At 47.3% G+C, this 20,017-nt stretch overlaps 1 protein-coding gene across 1 annotated transcript in view; it reads right to left on the bottom strand.

Annotated features, from left to right (window-relative positions):
- BSN (bassoon presynaptic cytomatrix protein) overlaps window positions 1–20,017 on the bottom strand; it is a 94,274-nt gene that overhangs the window by 56,504 nt on the left and 17,753 nt on the right. The window contains exon 2 of the mRNA XM_017819838.1: window positions 13,804–14,203. Within this exon, the coding sequence (XP_017675327.1) occupies window positions 13,804–14,203 (400 nt within the window). The remainder of the gene's footprint in view (window positions 1–13,803; window positions 14,204–20,017) is intronic.

Below are 20,017 nucleotides of genomic sequence, written 5' to 3' on the forward strand. Positions count from 1 at the left end.
CATCTTTAGGCCTCTCTGACAAGCAGAGGAGAGGCACTGGGTGGGTCTCCTCCAGCTTGGGCACCCTGCACTGCCTTTCCCTGCCACGCTCCTCATTCTCCTGTAGAAGTTCCTGCATCCTGCTGCTGCTTTGTCCTAACAAAGCCATATTAAAGGCTTCAGGATTTTGCCCTGATGTCCTGCAGCAGCAGGGAGAGAGGGCTGTAATGGCCTCTGAAAGGTTTTGGATCCATCCCTTGGCCTGGGCAGGATCAAACAAGTCTGCATCACTGACAACAGATGTTTGTCTAATTTGGTCTTTAAAACTTTGCATCAGTTGTGGATTTACTGGGGGTGGGGGGAAAGTAGGAATAAAGGGGCTTTTGCTTAACCATCTTCACTGCTAGGAAACGTTCCCAAAATATTAACCTAAATCTCCCTTGCAGTCTAAGTCCATTACTTGCTGTCCTACAGACCACAGACATTGCACAGCTTTATCCAGTAAAAACAGCCTGAGAGCAGCTTCCCTGCTGAAGGCATCCATCCATGGGAGCCCGTCCTGGCACCAAGACCACGATGTGTAAAACGTCTCCTAGAAGTGACTGCCACCAGCTTTACACTGCAGAACTCTTGGTGATGACCTCCCATGGGGCTCCATGGCACCTCCATGAACTCAGACCCAGCGAATGGTTTTCTGTGTTTCCAGGTGCAGTTTCTGTGCACTTTTAGGAGCGACTCAGGCAGCTTTGGAGGAAAGGAGCTCAGCCTTGCACGACACTGACAAAGCTGCCTCCAGATTACCTGTCTCCAGACACACCTCTTGTCTCATCTTCTTCTGGCAAGACCCACTTGGGTGGCCCTGGAACCTGAAAAGATCTTACAAGTATAGCCATAAACACCAGAAACAGCTTGTTTAGTAACCTATTTAAATGAACTAGAATAGACTTTCTGTGTTGGAATTCCTATCCTTATCCAAATGCACCTGGACTTGGCTCATAAATCATCATCTACTAAGTAAACAATGCCAATTCTAACACAAAAATCTATGAACAATTAGAATTTGAACAGATACCTGTAGAGCCACATCACTTTTAACTGGTTTTTTTATAGCTATTATTTACCTGTGAAGACAAGGCTGCTGCATTTGCCAGCCAGTCTGCAAGAGAAATCACACTGTCTTAAAAAAAAAAAGAAAAAAAAAAGCTAGTTGCAAAGCAAGATTAAAATTGGTCATTCAAATCATGATTTGATGAGAGAGTTGGAGTTGTTCAGCCTGGAGAACAGAAAGCTCCAGGGAGACCTTGAGCCCCTTCTAGTGCCTAAAGGGGCTCCAAGAGAGCTGGAGAGGGACTTTGGATGAGGCCTGGAGTGACAGGACAAGGCAGAACGGCTTCCCACTGATAGAGAGCAGGTTTAAATTGGATATTAGAAAGAAATTCTTTACTGTGAGGGTGGTGAGGCCCTGGCACAGGTTGCCCAGAGAAGCTGTGAATGTCCTGTTCCTAGAAATGCTCAAGGCCAGGTTGGAGCAACCTGGTCTAGTGGAAGGTGTCCCTGCCCAGGGCAGGGGGTTTGGAACAACACAGTCTTCAAGATCCCTCCCAACCCAAACCATTCTAGGATTCAATTTTACAATTTTTTTGCTTGCTGATCTAAAGTCATCATTGCCATGGAGATCTGAATTGATACACCGGCAAGGTGAATAAACTCTTAATGAAAAAGGATCCTACCAGTCAAAAGACTGTCTCTTCTATCATAACCCTAGCCAAAATGCAAAGTCATCCCATTAGGGGAGCTCTCTGCAGCCCTTCTGAAGGGGGGCTCAGAGGATCACCACAGAGCAACCTGCCTAGGACCCCTCAGCCCAACTCAACACCCCAGGCAAGCTTACAACAAAAGCCAGTTTTTCTCTGCTCAAATGAGGGGCCAAGTCCTTGATGACAAGACCAGAAACTGCTACAGAAGACAAAAAAAAATGCAAATAGAAATTGCTCAGGTAAAAAAAAAAAAACAAAACCACAATTAAAAAAAATTGCTGAAGCAAATCTTTTCTCCACCTTCTGGGGCTTCTTAGCTTTTCTTTGAACAATCTCCAAGCAGCAGCACATGGGCAATGCCAGCTGCAGTGCTCCATGTCCGTCCAGACAGCAAGGAAACTACAGAGGAGCAAACTGCACAGTTCACACTGATTTCACCCCCCTTTGATTTGCTCCAATGCCAATTAGAAACCACTTTTGCAGGGAAACAATAAATCTTGTCCTCAAGCCCTGGCTGCAAACCCAGGCGACTTGTTTGTAATTACCAGCCATGGGACTGACTCTGATGACCTACAGGGCATTTTTTGCAGGTGAGACAGCAGCAGGGATCGCTGCTCCCTCCACTTTCAGGGGTTCAGCTGGAGAGGTCTTGCCTCTTGATTTTTCAAGTGTTGTGCATCAAAACCTCCAGCTGAACAGTGGGAGCCATGCTGACTGGCGAGCAATCAGCCCCAAACTGCCTTAAACCAGGCAGGTAAGGGATGGATTGGCCAGCAAGGAGGAAGCAGCAGGATCCGTGCACCCGGAGGGGGGGAGAACATTTGCCATCCAAATAAACACCACCTTCCCATAAGCTTTTATCTGCCCACAGCCGTGTCTGTTGGCGTGGGCTGACTCCTGGCACTCTGCAGAGAAAGAAAAGGAGAAGCAGGTCTGAATCATGGGATGCAGCAGGAGTCGGGATGCGACAGAGCACACGGTGCATGGCCAACATCACCTGGGCAGTGCTGCTCTTCGGTGCACAGGGACCCACTCACACAGGGAGAGGGTCTCACCGTGCTGAGTGAGACCTTTGCTTCCCAGTGGGATGCAGGCTGGGTGGCACAGGAGGACATGGGAAAATGGGTTGGCTGGAGAAGAAGCAGGACTTGGGGCAACAGCTTGTGCTGGCCAAAACCATCAGAAAATGCACTGAAGCTTTCACTTTCTACAAACAGTAACGTATCACCCATGGGGTGCCATGGCTTGGAGATCCCTTAATGCAGTGGCACTGAAGCTCTTCAGAGCCCTCCAAATGACATGTCCTTCAAAACCATCAGATCATCGGACTTTTTGGGGGGCAGAACTGCAAAAACTTCGTGCTCAGGATCTGCATAAAGCACTATTATTATTATTATTTCAATACGTATCCCAGGCGTCAACAGGAATTTAGCACCTAGTTATGGAAAAGAATATTTCAGAAGGTATTGGACTTTTTTAATTCTGAAGTCAATAAAGCAATAACAATTGTCTGTTGAGAGCAAATAGTGGGATCCCAGAAGCAGCTCAAAGACAGATGGCAGCAGCAGCATGCCTGTTTGGGGATAGTTCTCAACGCACTCTCCAATTTGAAAGCCACAATCATATCAGCTGGAAAATTAACATGGCAGGTCAGAACATAAGGTAGAATGTGTAAAAACAGATTTAAAGGTATGAGCTGGCCTGGCCCAGCATCTCCATACTGACTTGGGACTCCAAGAAAAATGGGGATTCATGCCCCAGTCTGCCAAAGGTCCCTTGAGCAGGTGCTAAGACAAGATGACAGCACCATGCCCGGGCACAAGGGCTCACTTTAACTGGGCTTCACCTTTTGGGATAGATCCCAGCACTGCTGGTCTTGCATTAGCATGCTGTGCTCCATCAAATACCAAGGGTATTTGCTTTTCTCAAAGCTCCAAAGGTTTTGCAATACATAGAGTATGCGGGCAGAATAGAGGCAGGTTAGCTCAAGGACAGGCTTCTCCAACAATAAGTATGTTCCTTATTTCTGAGGAATCCAGAAACACAGGTAATTCAATCCTTCCTCAGGTCCCCAGAGTAATTTTAGTACAGACCACCTAGTTTTCAGCCAGACTTTTCCACTAGACCTGGTATTTTATCTACTGGGCGTCACACTGAGAACAGAGGTGAACACAGCAGGCAGTGCCTTCCAGGAGATCAGGAGAGAGATGAGATGTCTCACAGGGAGTAAAGACAACATGGTACACCTGAGAGAACAGAACAAACGTGCAGCTCAGAGCCATGACAAAGCTGGTTTTGGAGGAACCTCACACCTGAGGAGTCACAGGGACACAGCCTTTCCAGCTTCCCTCCCTGCCTGTTAGGCATCAGGGTACTCTGCAATTAGGGGGAAAAAGAATCCCAAAACTAGAATCCCAAGGGGAGCTCCCACTCGCAGATCCAAGCCCATTCCACCACGCCCAGCTGGTTGCTGCACTTCACATGCACCCCTATAGGCCTGCATCCTTAGCAGGTTTTCAACAGGGAACGCCTGCTGATCCCACGGTTCCTGCAAAGCCGAGTTCCACGCAGTGACGAGCTCATTTGCTCTTTGGGGACAGGGCTTCAAATAGCTGCTGGCTCGTGGCAATTAAAGCGGGCCGAGCGCTGCCGCCGACTCCGCCAGCCCGCGCTGTGACTGATGCAAGCGCCGGCTGGAGCGCCCTGATAAGGATGTTGGATGATTCAGAATAATCTTGGCTTTGCTGAACAGATGAGCCCGAGTGTTTGTGCTTCTGTTTCCGCCTAATGGGAATACTGTGCCGTGCTCATCAGAAAGGGGAGAGGGCGGCCAGAGGTAGGTGAGCACAAAATTTCCTCTCCATAAGACTGATGGGCACATCTATCCTGCCCAACACTCGGGTCTCTTCCAAGGAGGTCTCCAAATCAAGGGTCTGGCCAGTCTGCCCCCACGGCTTGGACATAGCAAGGGGGTGGCAGAACAGCTGGGGAGGGAGCAAAATGTCAATGTTCACACTTCTTCCCGTCCTGGGGGTTCTTTGTAAGGCTGCTGCACAAGCAGTTGGGCTTCATTAGGATGCAGGAGATGGGCATCAAAGTGTCCAGGGCAGGGGGCAAGGGAGGAAGGGGAGGGACACACTGGCCATTCAGTCTTCCAAACTGACTTCCAGCTATTACGTCCATGCCTTAACTCCTTCTGGGAAACCTTTAATCCCACCAGCCTGCTGCATAGTCTACTCCCATCCCATTAAGGCCACATCTCACTCTCTGGATTTCCCTACTGAGCCATTCCAACAACTTGGCTTTGATTTACTCAGAGCAGAAAGCCACGCCAGCGGCACAGCCTATTTAGAACACAAACTGACTCCAGAACGGAAACATCCCACCCTTCGGCTGTCCTTGATCAAAAGGTTTGCAGCCTAGAAAAAACAGCATTTCAATCAGAGTTAAAATAACCAGTTTTCACAGTCCATTAGCACTGTACCCCTCAGATCTGGGCTGCCCAGGAGCAGGGACGTCTGTTATGTCTCTGAGAAGAGGAGCTGGGTACAGCAGGAGGGTGAGATCTGGGAGCAAGGCTTGAATTAAGGTGGGGAGGAACACCTCTGCAGGCATGAACTGCTGTCCCACAAGCACCTCAAGGCATTCACTTTCAGAAGTCTGCTTTTTAGCACCTAAACATGACCACGGCCAAGAGACAGACAAGAGACAGGTCAGGAAGAAACAATTTGGTTTCTGGTGATGGGTGCCCACACAGCTCTATAAATAGCAATGGTGATCAGCTAAATTCAGGTTACAAGAGATGCTGATGAGATGCCACCACCTCTGTCTTTAAGGACCAGATGGACCTCATATGTCACTACCAGCTACGGTGGGAAGAGCCATGTCACAACATCTCCTCCTTCACTGGGGTTCTCCCACCAGGCACCCCTACACCAGAGATGCAGCCGCCAGGGTACAGAGTGGGTGCCAGGGTGGAGTGTCTGACACCCTTCCTTATAACCACCCTGCTCTCTGCAGCTTGCAGAAAGACAGTAAATAGGAATGAATTCAGCCAGGATTAACTCAATCCCCATCAAGGCACTGAAAGCTCTTGAAGTTTCCCCCTAAGCGCTCCCCGAGGCAGCGCAGCGTTCCAGCACCCAGCACACACTGCAAACCAGACCACACAAGCGAGGGCTATAAAGCCCTGTGCAATTCCTGCTCTCTGGGAGACTGCCTGTGCAGTAAGCAGGATGCAGAGGGACACTCAACCACATGCGTGATTTCATGTGCTTCACCAGTGAGAAAACCTGGAGTAGCATCCATGTGAGCAAAACATCCCCATCCACCACCATAGGCTGTAAAGGATCTTACTGCTCTGCCTGGGGATGTTCAGGGGAGTGAAATGAAAGCAAGCAGCAGGCACAGCAAAGCTCTCCAAAACACAGGGACCCTCTGACTCAGTACCCCGCTCTGCTTTGGAAAGCTTGACAACCGCTTCTGATCCTCAGCTGGCTTTTCTTTTTAATGATAAAGTGATCTGGGAGCTGAAAGCCAGAGGGAAACCATGTCTCGTCCAAGCAAACAGCTTGTTGTAACTTAATGTACCGAGGGAAGGACGGTGCAGGGCGGCGGCGGCTCAGCACGCGCAGCTTGCTGGGCTTGGTATTTAGCAAGCAGCAGAAGATGCCAAGCAGAAAGCAGGCCACTTCCCATCCCTCGGGAGGATTCCTCTCTACTTGCAGTTGTTTTAATTACCCCTCTGTACCGCACCATTGCTCCAGCCTTCGGGAAGCCACACTCTCCCATCCCCTCCGAACAATTTAAGGCGTCACCACAGCCCCTCCTGTGTTCCCACAGTTCCTGCACCAGCTGTCAGTGGAGAGGACCCACCCTGAGCAACACTAGCCCCCTTAGTCACCAGCAACCGTTTAGCCAAGATATTTTTTGACATTTTGCATTATTTGAATCATCCACGCGGAGCGCAGCGAAAGGCGGCACACTGGGAGGAACGGCCAGAATTACTCATGAGCTTTCCTTCGTGGGCTCCAACTTAAATTGTGATCTGTCAAACAGACGAGTTGCACGTCCCTGCAGACGGCTGGGAGAAGCTCCTGCTCGGGCTGCAGCAGGGACCAAAAAGGCAAACGAGCCATTTCTGTGTAGAAAGGCTCAGCAAGACAAGTGTGCTGCTCTCCAGCTTCACATGAGTTGTTTTACCCAGTGTTAATCACCCCATTAAAAAAAAGAGATAGAGCAGAAATAAATAGAAGTCTAACCAAGGGATAACAGACACATCCTTCACTGCACCACTGCAGATACAGGATGTCAAGAGGGCTGGGACACTTGGTGTAGGGATAAAGGGATTAAGAAGTGAAGGGTGATGGTGAGGAAGGGCTAAAATACGGGAAATATACACACACGCGCGACCAGTTGGTCCAGGGTGATAAATTCCAGGTTCCTATCAATATTTTCTCACCACAAAAAATGCAGACTATCCACTGCAGTCACAAAGAGCAGATTTTTAGTGCCTAGCTCACAGGGTGCTCTTGAGGAGAGCTGCAGGGCTTCCTTAAGTGGGCACATCCCCATCAAGCTCTAGTCCCACCTCATGGTGCAGATGCTGACCCTGGGCATCGGGATGGGAGCTTTGCTGTGGCAGGAGTCTGGCAGCATTCCTGTCAAGGGGGCTGCAGCCCAAACTGCTGCATCCTTAGGAGAAGGCAGCAGGCATGGCAAGCCCCAGATCCTGCAAACAGCATCGCCTGCTGCAGATGCAGGTCACTGCTGGCTGAAGCTTTGCTAAAAACAAAGAACAAATTGGAATAAAACTCCTATTTCTCTCCCATTGTGCAGCCTGATCCAATGGAAAATTTCTCCCAGATCTGCAACGTAATGCTAACGACAGATTTATTTTTACAGCTATATGGTAAAGAAGGATGATCTCAAAAGAGAAATCATTCTGAAATGGGCAATCTGACTCAGCAGTGCAGGGGTCTGGCTGGATGTAGGGTGCAATCTACCACGTACACACGCAAAAAGCTGTCTAACACCGCAGAACACAACCCCTGCCTGCCCAAGGGTGTCCAGGGGTTTGATCTGATCATAGGAGGAAAAAACACAGTCCTGAACTTACTGAAAGGTGCCCAGAAGGATGGACTGCTGCAGACAGAGTCAACCCTCCAGCCCTACCTCCCCAGTTACCCATGGACACCATGAGCAGGACACCAGGGTGTGAAATGCCCCAGGGGATGTCAGACCAGAGAAACAGTTTTTTTCAGATCCAACACTCATTCTTTAAAAAGAGAGGGAACTATAACCTCTAAACACAGCCTTTGTGCATGAGCACAATAACACCTCCTGGAGATGTGGTGCCGCATGTCAACGGCTGGGGCTGGAGGTGCTTCATGGCCAGGAAAACAAAGTGTCATTGGGGTCCCAAGGGCAGGAGAAATCCTGGTGGGCTTTGCTGTTCAGTAAGAGAAGAGACCGTGTAAATGTAATATCGTGGTTCATCCTCTGCCATCACTCCCACTGCAAAAAGCTACGTCCAACATGGAGCTGATGCACCCAGAGAAAACTTGGAAATTTAGTAGATGCCACGACACCATTGCCCTGCAGCTTCTCAGTGAAGAACTAAAGAGGAGATAGACTCCTCCCGTTGCTGGAAAAGGCAGAGAGAGACAAGGGAAACCAAATCTCTCATGAAAGCATATTTAATTATCTATCGGCAAGCAGATCCCTGTTTTCATCCAGTCCTTCCTTGCTCAGCCCTTGGTGCTTCCACCCCCAAACCCACCACATTAACACACAGGGCAGTGCATCAGAGCACAGCATATTGTAAGACATGACTTCAAGCCACAGAAATCACAGAAATATAAATTACAGCTGTGCTCCAATGACCTCAGAGCTACCCAGACCACGAGTGACCTGCACCAAGCTACTTCCACCAAATCACTGTAGCATCTCCTAGACCCCAGGGTAAAAGCAATGACACCCACGAGGATTTTGCCCACACTTACACAGCATCAGAGACCTGTAAGTGTTCGGATGTTCAGTGAATGACCGGCAGGAGAGGAGATGGATGAGAGGAAGAAATGAGGATTTACTGTTCATTAGTAACAGCCATTTGTTTAATGCAGAACTAATAACACCCCTGGCACCCTGAGCACAGCCCTTGGCTTGCAGTGCTACTGAACCAGTGGTCACTAGCCAAGCCAAAGCCTCCTGAAGGGTAAATAATTTAGATTAGGCCCTTAATTCACAAAAATGGTGGGGTTTGCTGAAAATTGGACACCGTTGTGGTGTAAAATTGGGACAGTGAACCAAATGAGAAATGGGCTCTTAAGAAAAGCAGTGTATGAACAGCTTCATAATTTCAATATTTGGGTTTTTTTCAGTCATTTGCTAAATGGCTGGAGGTGATGCTGTGGGCAGGCACCACTCCTGCTGGTACAGCCAGGCTGGAGAAGGCTTTGGACCATGGCCATCCCTCCAGTGCCAACAAGCCCCACTCCTGCCACCAGAGATGCTCTCCTGAGCACTGTGTCACCCCTCTGCTTCCCCTACCTCCTCTTCTTCTTCTTTGTTCCACTTTACCCAAATTTCTTACACTACTGAGCAGAAAACCATCTACTGTTAGGTTATGGCAGGATAAACACAGCCCTACACAAAACTTACACTATTTCAGTCTCATCTCCTCAGCTGATGGTCTATTTTCCACTGATACAATTTCAACATTTATCTAAAAACTTTAAACGATTTTTGTGGCTATCTCCTCTTGCCACAGGTATCTCAGGAGCTGCTGAGAATTTTTCTTTTCCTGTCAAACAACCCTGACCACTGCTGGGAAACCAACCAGCAGTTTTTAATCCTCCCTGAGACTTTTTATGTTTTGCTTGCTGAAGGTCTGTGATCAAAGGTTGGTGATGAGCTTACATGGCACAGAGCACATAGGGAACAGATTTATTCTCAAATATTTTAAATATTTCATAATTCATTATATTCATGGCATAAAAAGTACAAAGAATCACTTCAGTCTCCCTAAGTAGAGCTAAAAAAATGAGCCAGAACTGAAGTTTACAATTCTCAATCATAAATATGGTCACAAATACAGCAAGTACAATCAAAATGGCCCGGGGACAAAAGCAGGGACTTCAAAAAGAAAGTCATTTGGTCAAGAACACACATGTACAAATATGTTCCTTTTAGTCAGGGTGGTGCATTTGAATACTGATGAAACTGCATCTAATAAACACTACTTCAGAAAGCACAATAGAAATGTAAGGCAGAAGGCAAAGATTTCCTTCCATAATCCCAAATGGTTTCAGGCAGACCTATTAGGCAGCCAGGCATTTTGAGTTTCAGTTCAGCTCTAACTAAAGCACATGTTTTAATGCAGTGCCACTGCTCTTGATTAAAATCAAACTCAAGTTCCTCGTGTTTTTGGTTTAGCACTTAGGATGGGGAGAAAACAAATTAAAAGAAGCCCAACAAATTTTAAGAGAAGACTGAAGAAGAAATTAATTTATCAAATTAGCAATGTGCGGCGGTACTTCAAAACCCCAGAGAGGCAGAAAGGATGCCTGCAGGTTACTCCTCATGATACCAAACAGAGCAAATCCAATCAGATGAACATGCTGCAGGATCAGTCAGGCGAAAGCCACGGGAGCGGCGGAACAAAGCGAAAGATGTATAAAAAGAGGATTTTCTAAACCCATTGTACTGGTTTGAAACTGAGCTATTCTCCCTAGAGGAGATGACAGCACCACTGGTACAGTCCTGCAGAACAAGCTGTCCAAAAAACCCCTCGAAGACAACACAGAGGAAAAGTAGAAAAAAAGTTTTAACGAGAAATTAAAAATCCTACTAGAATGTTATAGCTGCAGCGTTGCACTAAAAATAACACCTCTCCATTCAAAAACCTATTTCCTGCACAGGAGTGTAAGCAAACTGCTCGATTTTCCCATGTTATTAAATAACTCCTTGTCTTTAATGGTGCCACCATGGCTCCCTGCTTGATAATTCCCCTTGCTTAAAATAACTGTCTATGGCAAGAGCACTGACCTTCAGGAATAAGTGAATGAACGAGGAAAGCAGCCCGCCAGCACACGACCAAATTGAAAACGATGACAGCAGTTATTTCGGCGCGCAGAGATGAACAGAGGGAAGAATGTGATTATCTACATGTAAAATATTGAGTGACACCAGCAGCAGACAGGAACTTCTGTTTGCCCAGTCTCGTGAAACAAGAACGAGCTGCTGCTCAAAGGAATAAACAGACAGCGAAGAAAAAAAACCCAACGAGATATTTTGTTCTTCTCAGCAAGCGATCAACTCAAGATGCCACGGAGGCCGACTGCTTCGTCAGCACAGAAATTCATAACTTGCCTTGAAGACAAAATGACCATCGAGCCACTTGAAAAGGGATAAAACACAAAAGGCAAAGAAAAATAGTCTTTCAAAGGAGTTCACGTGCTTCTGAGCAGAAGGTATCACCTAATTACGAAGTGAAGGTGTTTTGCTAGGAGGTGCAGCTAACCCTCCTCTGAAAAACCTGCTCTTGGAATTGTAAGTAGAACAGTGGAGCATGGGGGACTACAGCTCATACACTAAGTCTGTTACTTTATTTTTATATATATTATAAAAAGCTATTTTATAGCACGTGTATAAAATATATATATACATATACACACACACACATATATATGTATATATAAAAGACTCATGAAAAGGAAGTGTTTACATAAGCTTCAAAACCAGACTCTCAAAATGGTTTCAGAAATCATGCCAAACCAGTCCTGGAGCTCCCACCTCACTATGCCAATGGTTTCTGGCAGTCCCACAGATTGCACAGGAGAGGAGGTACCAAGCAAAACACAATTTTGGTTTTCTGGGGTTTGGTTTCCTTAGAAAATGCAGTATTTTTGATGATATAATCCTGCTAGAGAGCCTTGAAAGCAGAAAAAAAAAGTTACAAATCCGTATCTACTGCAGCACAAAGTGGCAACATCAGCCATTCCCATGAAAATATATTCATAAGGAAATGCAAATGGAAAATACAGCCCCTCATTAGCAAAGCTGTGCAGCCACCCAGCAGCGCCTGCTGGGTTGGAGAGACCAGACTGGGTGGATGTTTTCCCTGTGAGGGCAGTCAGGTGATGGAGCAGGTGGGACCAGCATGTCCGACCTTAGAAGGTTCTGGGACCCAAAGGGGTACAGCCCAGAGATCCTTCCTTGATTGCTGCTTTGAGCAGAGGTTGGACACTCTGGAGAGCCTTTCCAACCCAGCTCCCACCATCAAGATAGAGAGCACCCTCCAAGCTGCCTCCCATTACTCCTCTGTAACACCACCAGGCTGCTTCAGACACCTCGCTGTGTGACTCTGGAATAGCAGCACAAGGAATGATGCTGAGGAAAGCGAGTCACACTTCCAACCAGGCAGCAACCACCGCTGCTCCCCCAGCCAGCCCATCACACGGGCTGCCAACATGAGCTGCAAATGTGCTTCTCTTGGACAACTGTTTTCATCCCCCAGCTCCCACAACGACCTACTTACAACTCATAAGGCTGTTTGCTGCTGAAATGCATATTAAACTCAGGACAAACAAAAAAAAAAAAAAAAAAAAATCACACCTTTTCCATTTCAGGTACAACTTTTTGATTTCATGTTTAAAAATGCCCCACAGTCAATCACATTTCAGAGGGCACAGAAACCTAGAGATGCCAAGAGAGAAATGGCCTAGAGTTCTAAGCACAAACTCCATGCACACACACATTTAAACATGGGTATCTGTAGGAGAGACTTGGGGTAGAACCACTGTGGGAAAGCTCTTGGGGCAAGAGAGAAGAGACAAGGCCCAGGCTGACCAGAAACTGAGCAACTGGTACATTTCTCTTTGGTTATCTGCTGGTTAACTGATACTATTCAGAGTAGTTGGTCAACTTTCAAAGCAATGCTTGGACAACAAAATAAATGTTTGGCACGTGTATTTAAAAGTGAAACTTGAAAGTGAAACAAAAAAGTGCCCACGGCATTTCCTTGCAGGAGCCTGAATTTCTACCTCAGTCTGAGACCTTATATTGACCTTTTCAGGGGGAAATACCTGCAGGGTAAAAGCACGAGCCAGGTAATTATACCTTGCTGTATCAGGAGTGTCAGCTACCTCAACTCTCGTTCCATTGGAAAAAGGGACTGGAAGGCTGGATTCTCTCTCAGACAATGGTATTTACAAACCGTTGTGTCTGGTGTCAGGAGCAAGCATCATGTGCTTACCAGAAATGGCTACTGGCAATAAATCCTGGCTATCCAGGGGACTTTAGTGCCCAAATCCTGTCTTGTCATAAACTGGGCCAGCACAGTGGCTTTCCAAAGCATGGCTTTAAATTTCTGTTATTAAGCCTGAGAGTAGGAATTCCCATTGTTTGGCTCTTAACAGCTGCAAAAACCATCCATGTCACTTCCCACCCTGTGTGGAGGTCTCTGACCTGACAGATTGGCACAGGGAGCCCCTCACCCCAGCCAGCCCCAGCACCCCCATTTGGTGCCGCTGCCGGATCCGCCCCCGGAACCCCGAGCCTCCATTTCACACATCCCACAAAACGCTCCCCCAGCGCCGCATCATGTTGCGCACGACTCCTGGCGCTTCCCTCCCGCCGCCGAGCGTGACGCTGCCTGAAACTCGCCCATCAGCACCTGTGATGAGTCAGGGTTTGAGATGCTCAACACCTCGGGGTGCCAGCAACCCCCTCCTCCCCTCCCACCGTCAAGTCCTTCGACTTCCAGACACTTCTGAGAGCGCAGACCTCAGACAAGCATTCTGGGGTCTCAGCAACAGAGACTGAACCCCTCTCATGGTCTACCAATTCCCTCAAACTGGTTTACCTCCCTCCTTTCATCAAAGCTCAGGTTAACACAATTATTCCCTGATTACCAGCACAGCCCTTGCTTTTGGTCAGTGCTCTGCAGCTGCCAAAAGCAAAGGTGCAACTTCTGTGCTTGGAGAACACAATAACCTCGGTGGCAGCCACCCCAGCACCCACCCGAGCCGGCCGGGAGGGCTGTGTGAGGAAGAGGAGGCATTACCTGGGTGAGGTGTGGGTTGGGGTTGAAGCCACACTGGTTGCAGACTTTGCTGTGACACTGGGTGCAGGCGTTGAAGTTGGGCTGGCCGGGGGAGGAGGTGAGCTCTGTCGTCTTGCAGATGGGGCAGAGGGTGCTGCTGGGCAGGGGGGCGATCTGCGGGACCGAGTAGGGAGAGGTAGGGGTGCTGCCCCGGTCCGGCGACACCGAGGGAGACCTCCCCGGGCCCTGGCTCCTGGCGTCCACCTGCAGTGTCCTCCGCGGCCCCTCCGCCGCCGGTCCGGGCTGGCCCCGGCCCCTCATCTCCCGGGGGCTCTGGGAGCTGGGTGCAGTCTGTGCCAGGGAGGGGGATGCTGACCGCTGGCCCACGGTCTGATCCAGCTGCTCCGGTCTCCTCTGCGCACTGAAACACCATGGAAACACACAAAATAAGCCCAGGTTTCACACATTCACCTGATGCCAGTCAATGCAGACAACAGCTACAGCACCTTCTCTCCCGCAAAAGCCCCAGCTCAGGCAAGGAGGTGCAGCGAAACCCCCCTGCAAACCAGGGAGATTGCTCAGATCAGCAGAAGGATTTGCTTTACCTTACAAAACGAGGCACAACTTCAGCTTTCTCTTATATAACCCAGCGGCAGAGATGTAATTGAATTATTCGGTGTATTCCAAGTTGAACTTTAGTCAGAAAGTTGCACATAAAACTGCGCGTGAGAAGTTTGGGAAGCTCAGCCTCCTGCCAGCCAGGGCTCCCAGCGCTTCTCCAGCACAAACTTCAGCACAAACTCACTGGAAGAGGCAGCAGTGACTGTGCTTTGCAGCCTGCAGGGCCCTTTCTGCAGGGACACGGCCAACGCGCGCTAAAACAGCTTCTCACAACCTACTTTCGTGAGTGGCTGTGAAACCAGAAGCCTGCAAAGAGCCCTATTTATTGAAGGAAAACCCCTCCAGAAGCCCAGAGGAGGCAGGAGAACTACTTGTACTTTCTCATTTGTCAAGCAGACCCATACAAGCAGCAGGTGAAAGCAACTAAGGGCCTGAGGCCACAGAAGTGGGAAATCAAGAGAGAGAGAGCATTGACTCTGCTTTAGTAATCAGTAGTGAAGTGAGAAGCACAGGCAACAGGGACTTTTGTGGGCTGGCTGCCCCCCAGCTGAACCCTATTTGGGTGATGTGAGTTTTGGCTGGGCAAAAAACAGCTGGGATGAAATCTGGTCACCAGGACAGGACAATGAAACCTCCCTGTGAAACCACAGCTACCCAGAAGGAGCAACCCTGAGGTCGGCATCGCACCCACTGCTGGTCCAGCAGCAGTCCCATGGCCTGTGTAGGATGCTCAGCACCCCACAGTGCTGAGGGATGCTCCTGGCCACCCCAAGGAGGTCTGGAGCAGCTCCAGCTGCAAGAGCTTTGAGCTGTTGTGCTGCAGAGCATGACATGACAGCCTCCTCCTGTGTGGTTTCAGTGCAGGCACCCTGTAATGTGCTGCTGATGGACCACAAGTGCACGAGAATGAATCTGTGATGGAAGATGCTTATCTAATTACAGAATAATTTGGTGCATGTGCTTATCAGTAATGCCCACAAATATTTCTCGAAAAAGCAGAAGCCCTAATGCCCTCACTTACCTGTGATCTACAGCTGTTTAAGGAAAAGTATTACTCAGAACCTCAAATTTAATACATTGTTGATTTACCCAAGCAGGGTCTGACCTTATAAAGGTTTAAAAAGGGAACTTAAATGCATAAAACTAATGAAATTCAAAGTGCATGTTGCCACAGTAATAGGAAGTTGGATGAAAATAAATAGTAAAATAGCACTTTGGGAATACTTTCCGGCTGCAGGTTGAAACCCACTTCTCTGAAGGAGGAATTGCACAATAATAATAAAGCAAAGCACTAAGGGAGGGACTAATCTGCTCCAGACTAAAAAGCAAACTGCTCCTGGCCCTGCAGCAGGGACCTGACCATGAGTGTTGTTGGCAAGTGCTTCTCCTCCATCATTAGTTCTGACACCCTTGGGTCCAGATTTGGGGTTTGCCTCCTCATGCTGAGGGCTGCAGAGCTGCTGCCCCATAAAACACACAGCATCTGTAGCTGGTGGAGATGGGAGCCACTCAGCCCCTTTCTCACCCTCTTCTCACCTTAAATTTAAATCCTATAAAAGCAGCATTTATGTATTATATTACACACACTACACTAATGGTGTATTAAACAACTCTGAAATAACATTATTTGAAAAACTTCATGTATATATGGTCAATTAAATAATTGCTGTTTGGAATAAGAGAATGGTTGTTCTGCCCAGAGAAGCTGTGGCTGCCCCATTCCTGGAATTGTTCAAGGCCAGGTTGGACAGGACTTGGAGCAACCTGCCCTAGTGGAAGGTGTCCCTGCACATGGCAGGGATTAAGAACAAGATGGTCTGTAAGGTCCCTCTCATTCCAAACCACTCTGTGATTCTATGATTCTATTCCATTGCAAATTTCAAAATCCAAACATTTTTTCCTCATTTGATATGAAAAAATGTTTGCCATTTGCCACCAAGTAGGAATTCTGACTCTGAACTGGCTCTGACCACAGAAATCCCACTCAACCGTAGTTTCACTTCCCAACTCAGTGAAAAATGGGAATAATTTACAGCAGCTCCTCACAGTGCAAGTGTTTAGCAGTGTATTAGTAGTCACCACCTATTTTTGCAGCTGATGTTAGTAGCACTGGCACTCTGGCCTGTTTAGTTCAAGCACCCTTCTGTAAATAAAGAGTGAAATTTTTGAGCTGGATTTTCACAGCAAATCAACGTGAGGAGTGCCACACCTCTGGATCTGTGCTCCATCAAGGAGCTGTCACACAACACAAACTCACCACGTTTCCAACCCAAAACAGAGTCTGTGGCTCTCTTGAAAACGCAAAAACCCATGAGGAACAACACAGGAGGTGCTGTAATTTTGCCCCAAGCATCATTCCTGGCACAGAAGAGGGAGGAGGGCAGTTGGGTGCTCACTGCCTGGCAGGTCCAGCTGCTCTAGAAATGCTCTCCCAGCCTGGGTCGGAGCTCCCTCCCAGCTCCATGCACTTTTTCAGGTGCAAAGTAATGCCAGTCACCACCTCCGTCCCACTCCCAGCAGCAGTTTCACTCCATACACATATATCATCACTGCATTTATTTATTTTATAATTATCCAAAATGCCTCAGCCTCCCCTCCACAGGCTGGGCTGTCTCTCACTTGCACCAGTTGAACGTATCCGTGAAATTTTAAGACCAGAAAAAAAATCATCTGGTCTGTCAAATACAGTAACTCAATCCAGGAGAGATGCCTCGGGAAAGAACATGAGAACAGTCATATGGAATCAGACACAGGCCCACGCTCGTTGCATCTCCTGCGAGGATGCTCCAACATTTGTATGCCTTGTACCCATCCAGGAACCCTTTTTTTTTTTGCTGTTACACAAGCCCAAACTGCAGCTCAGCCCCTTGTTTCTTTACAGCCTTTATCACTGATTAATATTAACTAGCACCAAGCTGCTAACAGGTTCCAAAGGAGTTCCCCCCAGTGCCACTGGATTGTTTATTAACAATTAAATTGAAATGCCTTAATAAGGCATGACTTCCCCTGTTTGATGGGGGCTGTATTGATTTTGCACTGCTCTAATTGCTGAATTAGAAATATTGGGCAATACAGAGTCAAAGATCTCCACAGGGTCCAAACTCAGCAGCACTCTCTGTTACCAACAGAGTAATACATTTGTACAAATAAAGAATATCAAGCGCGTGTGACTGAGTTTATTAACAATTATACTGTCAAGGTTTTCATTTAAGATATTCTGTCTATGAATGCTTTATCATGAGAAGGGCAGGCAGGAAGCTCTATTCACCTGCCTGCAGTCACTGGCACGGTGGGCAGCTGGGAAGATGCTGTTTTCTTCCTTTTTTTCATTATTTTTAAATTGAAAAAAGGTGTCTTTCTTCTTTTTTTTTTTTTTTTTTTCTTCTCTAAAAGTCTCTCCATTTTCCAGCACAAAGCCAAGGCACCCACAAAAATAAACCCTCAGCTCCATAAAAGAGAGGAGGTGAAGCTGCCAGGTTGCTTGCCACGGAGCCCAGAGCTAAAAATCACACCGAGATATTAATCCATATCCAGCTCTGCCTCTCCGTCAGATAATTCTCCTGATTAAAAAGGCCCAGAACTTCCCTTGTTCCACTCAGGAACAGACATGGGGATGAAACCAGCCTTTCTATTTAGGGCTGGTACAGTGCCCTGGGAGGAGATGGATAAGTACTGGGAGGGAAAAGCTGCCTGGGATGATCAGAAACATGATCAGCACAAGGAAAACCAAGGGTCAAAGCCATTCACCACAAAATTGAGCTCAGGGTGTAAAAAGTCTCAAGCGCCTTGGATTTTTTATGCCTGCTTTTTTCCCTTCTGTAAAAATGACGGTTCTTATCATTAAACTTACAAGAATTGGGGAGGCTTTAAAAACAAAGTCCTATTTACAGCCAAACCAAATGTTAGACTGTTAGCTGGTTAATATTTAATTTCAGAAAAAACATGATTTGTCCTAAACCAAATTTTTGATGCCACAGCATCACCAGGGAAAAGATGTCAGCAGCTTTCAGGAAGATGAAAGCAGTGCAATGACATAGCATTGGTTTACAATTCCGTTCCAGTAAATCAGTTCAGCCTTCTTATTTGGGAATTCCCAGGTAAAGTCAAGGTCTGTAGGAGGGAATTGCTCTAATTAACTGAAGCAGGTTCATCGGTGCCACTAAATTTTACAGGCAAGACCCAGGCTTGGAGCCAGCATCCCAAGAGATGTCAACAGGCCCTTTTTCACACAAGGTGCTAACATGGGAGCAATAACCATTGAAAGGTAAATGCCAACACCGTTAATGTCTCTGCTATAAAATCAAGCAATAACGATATTACACAAAATCTACATGCGCGGCTGGTAAATCAAGTCTTGTTGACTTGTGTGGAAAAGTTCAAGAGAGAGCATGTGCCTTGGTTTTCTCCTGATTTATTGGTTTTCTTCTAAATTCCACATCTCCCCCTTGGACACACCAGCCACATCCATCTGCTCAGCTGCCACCAAACCCTGGCAGCGCTCACATCCACAGGGGCTTGGCATTTGTGGTCTGAGTAAATCTTTCATGAGCTGCACCCCTTCTATGCAACTGGGAAACATGGATTGCATCCCTCCCTCTGCCTGGTGCCAATGGAAATGGGTCCCTGCTCGCTGGGCAACTGATCTAATTACTGCATTGTAGTAGATAAAAGGAACACAAAAATAAGTGGCGCTGTCACCGTAGTTTTACAAAGCGCACGCCCTGCTCAGGCTTTCCAAGGAAGAGCTGGGTTTGTCCATGGAAGGCAGCTCCCAGCTTCCCATCTGGATCAAAAATCAGCAAAATGAGGACAAGCAAGTCTTTTCTGTTAGTCAAAAATAAGAGGAAAAAATGGGTAGAAAAAGAAGGGAAATCGTTGCTTGCTTGCAGTAAAACCAAGAGAATGAGAAGCAAACAACTCAAAGCATGAAAAGAGAGGAGATGTGAAGACACACCCAAAAGGAGGCTGGGCTGACCAACAAGAATTAGAGCTGCTCAGCTAAGAGCAGAGATTTGACCTAGTTGGTTTGACTGAAACCTGATGTGAACATCCACATGACTGATTTTAAGAATCACTGAGTATAACCTATTTAGAAAAAAACCAGGTAGCTTAAGCAGAAGAGCAGTTGTACTCCAGGTCAAAATGGCACTGGCTTTGACTTGGAAAGACACAGTTCTGAATGGTTATGGGTCGGCATAGGAACGGCGTGGGATAATATCAAACATTAGCTGGTATGCTCTGCCTGTCAGCACATCTGACTAGAAAATAGGACATGCAACCGTTTAATAAATAAACAGAAAAAGAAGTGTCTGATGTGGAGTGTCTCTGGTTTCAGCTCTGCACACTGAAAATCTCACACTACTGATGCTCAGATCCACCCTGAACCTGGGAGTTTTACTGGGGGCAGCTTCATAGCTCTAAAAGTGCTACATCCAGCATGGGGAATTCTGCATTGACAAAAAAGAAAAAAAAAAAAAGGCAGCAGCTACAGAATTAAAAACTAGCACCTGCTTAAATCCAAGTAATATAATAATAATGGCCAGTCTTCGCGAGCGAAGATTTGGGAAAGGTCATTAACCCTTCGAGCCTGCGCAGTGGATTTTTTAGGTGAGAC

The sequence above is a fragment of the Lepidothrix coronata genome, unplaced genomic scaffold (genome assembly GCF_001604755.1).
Source record: "Lepidothrix coronata isolate B3197 unplaced genomic scaffold, Lepidothrix_coronata-1.0 Scaffold78, whole genome shotgun sequence".
Lineage (NCBI taxonomy): Eukaryota > Metazoa > Chordata > Aves > Passeriformes > Pipridae > Lepidothrix > Lepidothrix coronata.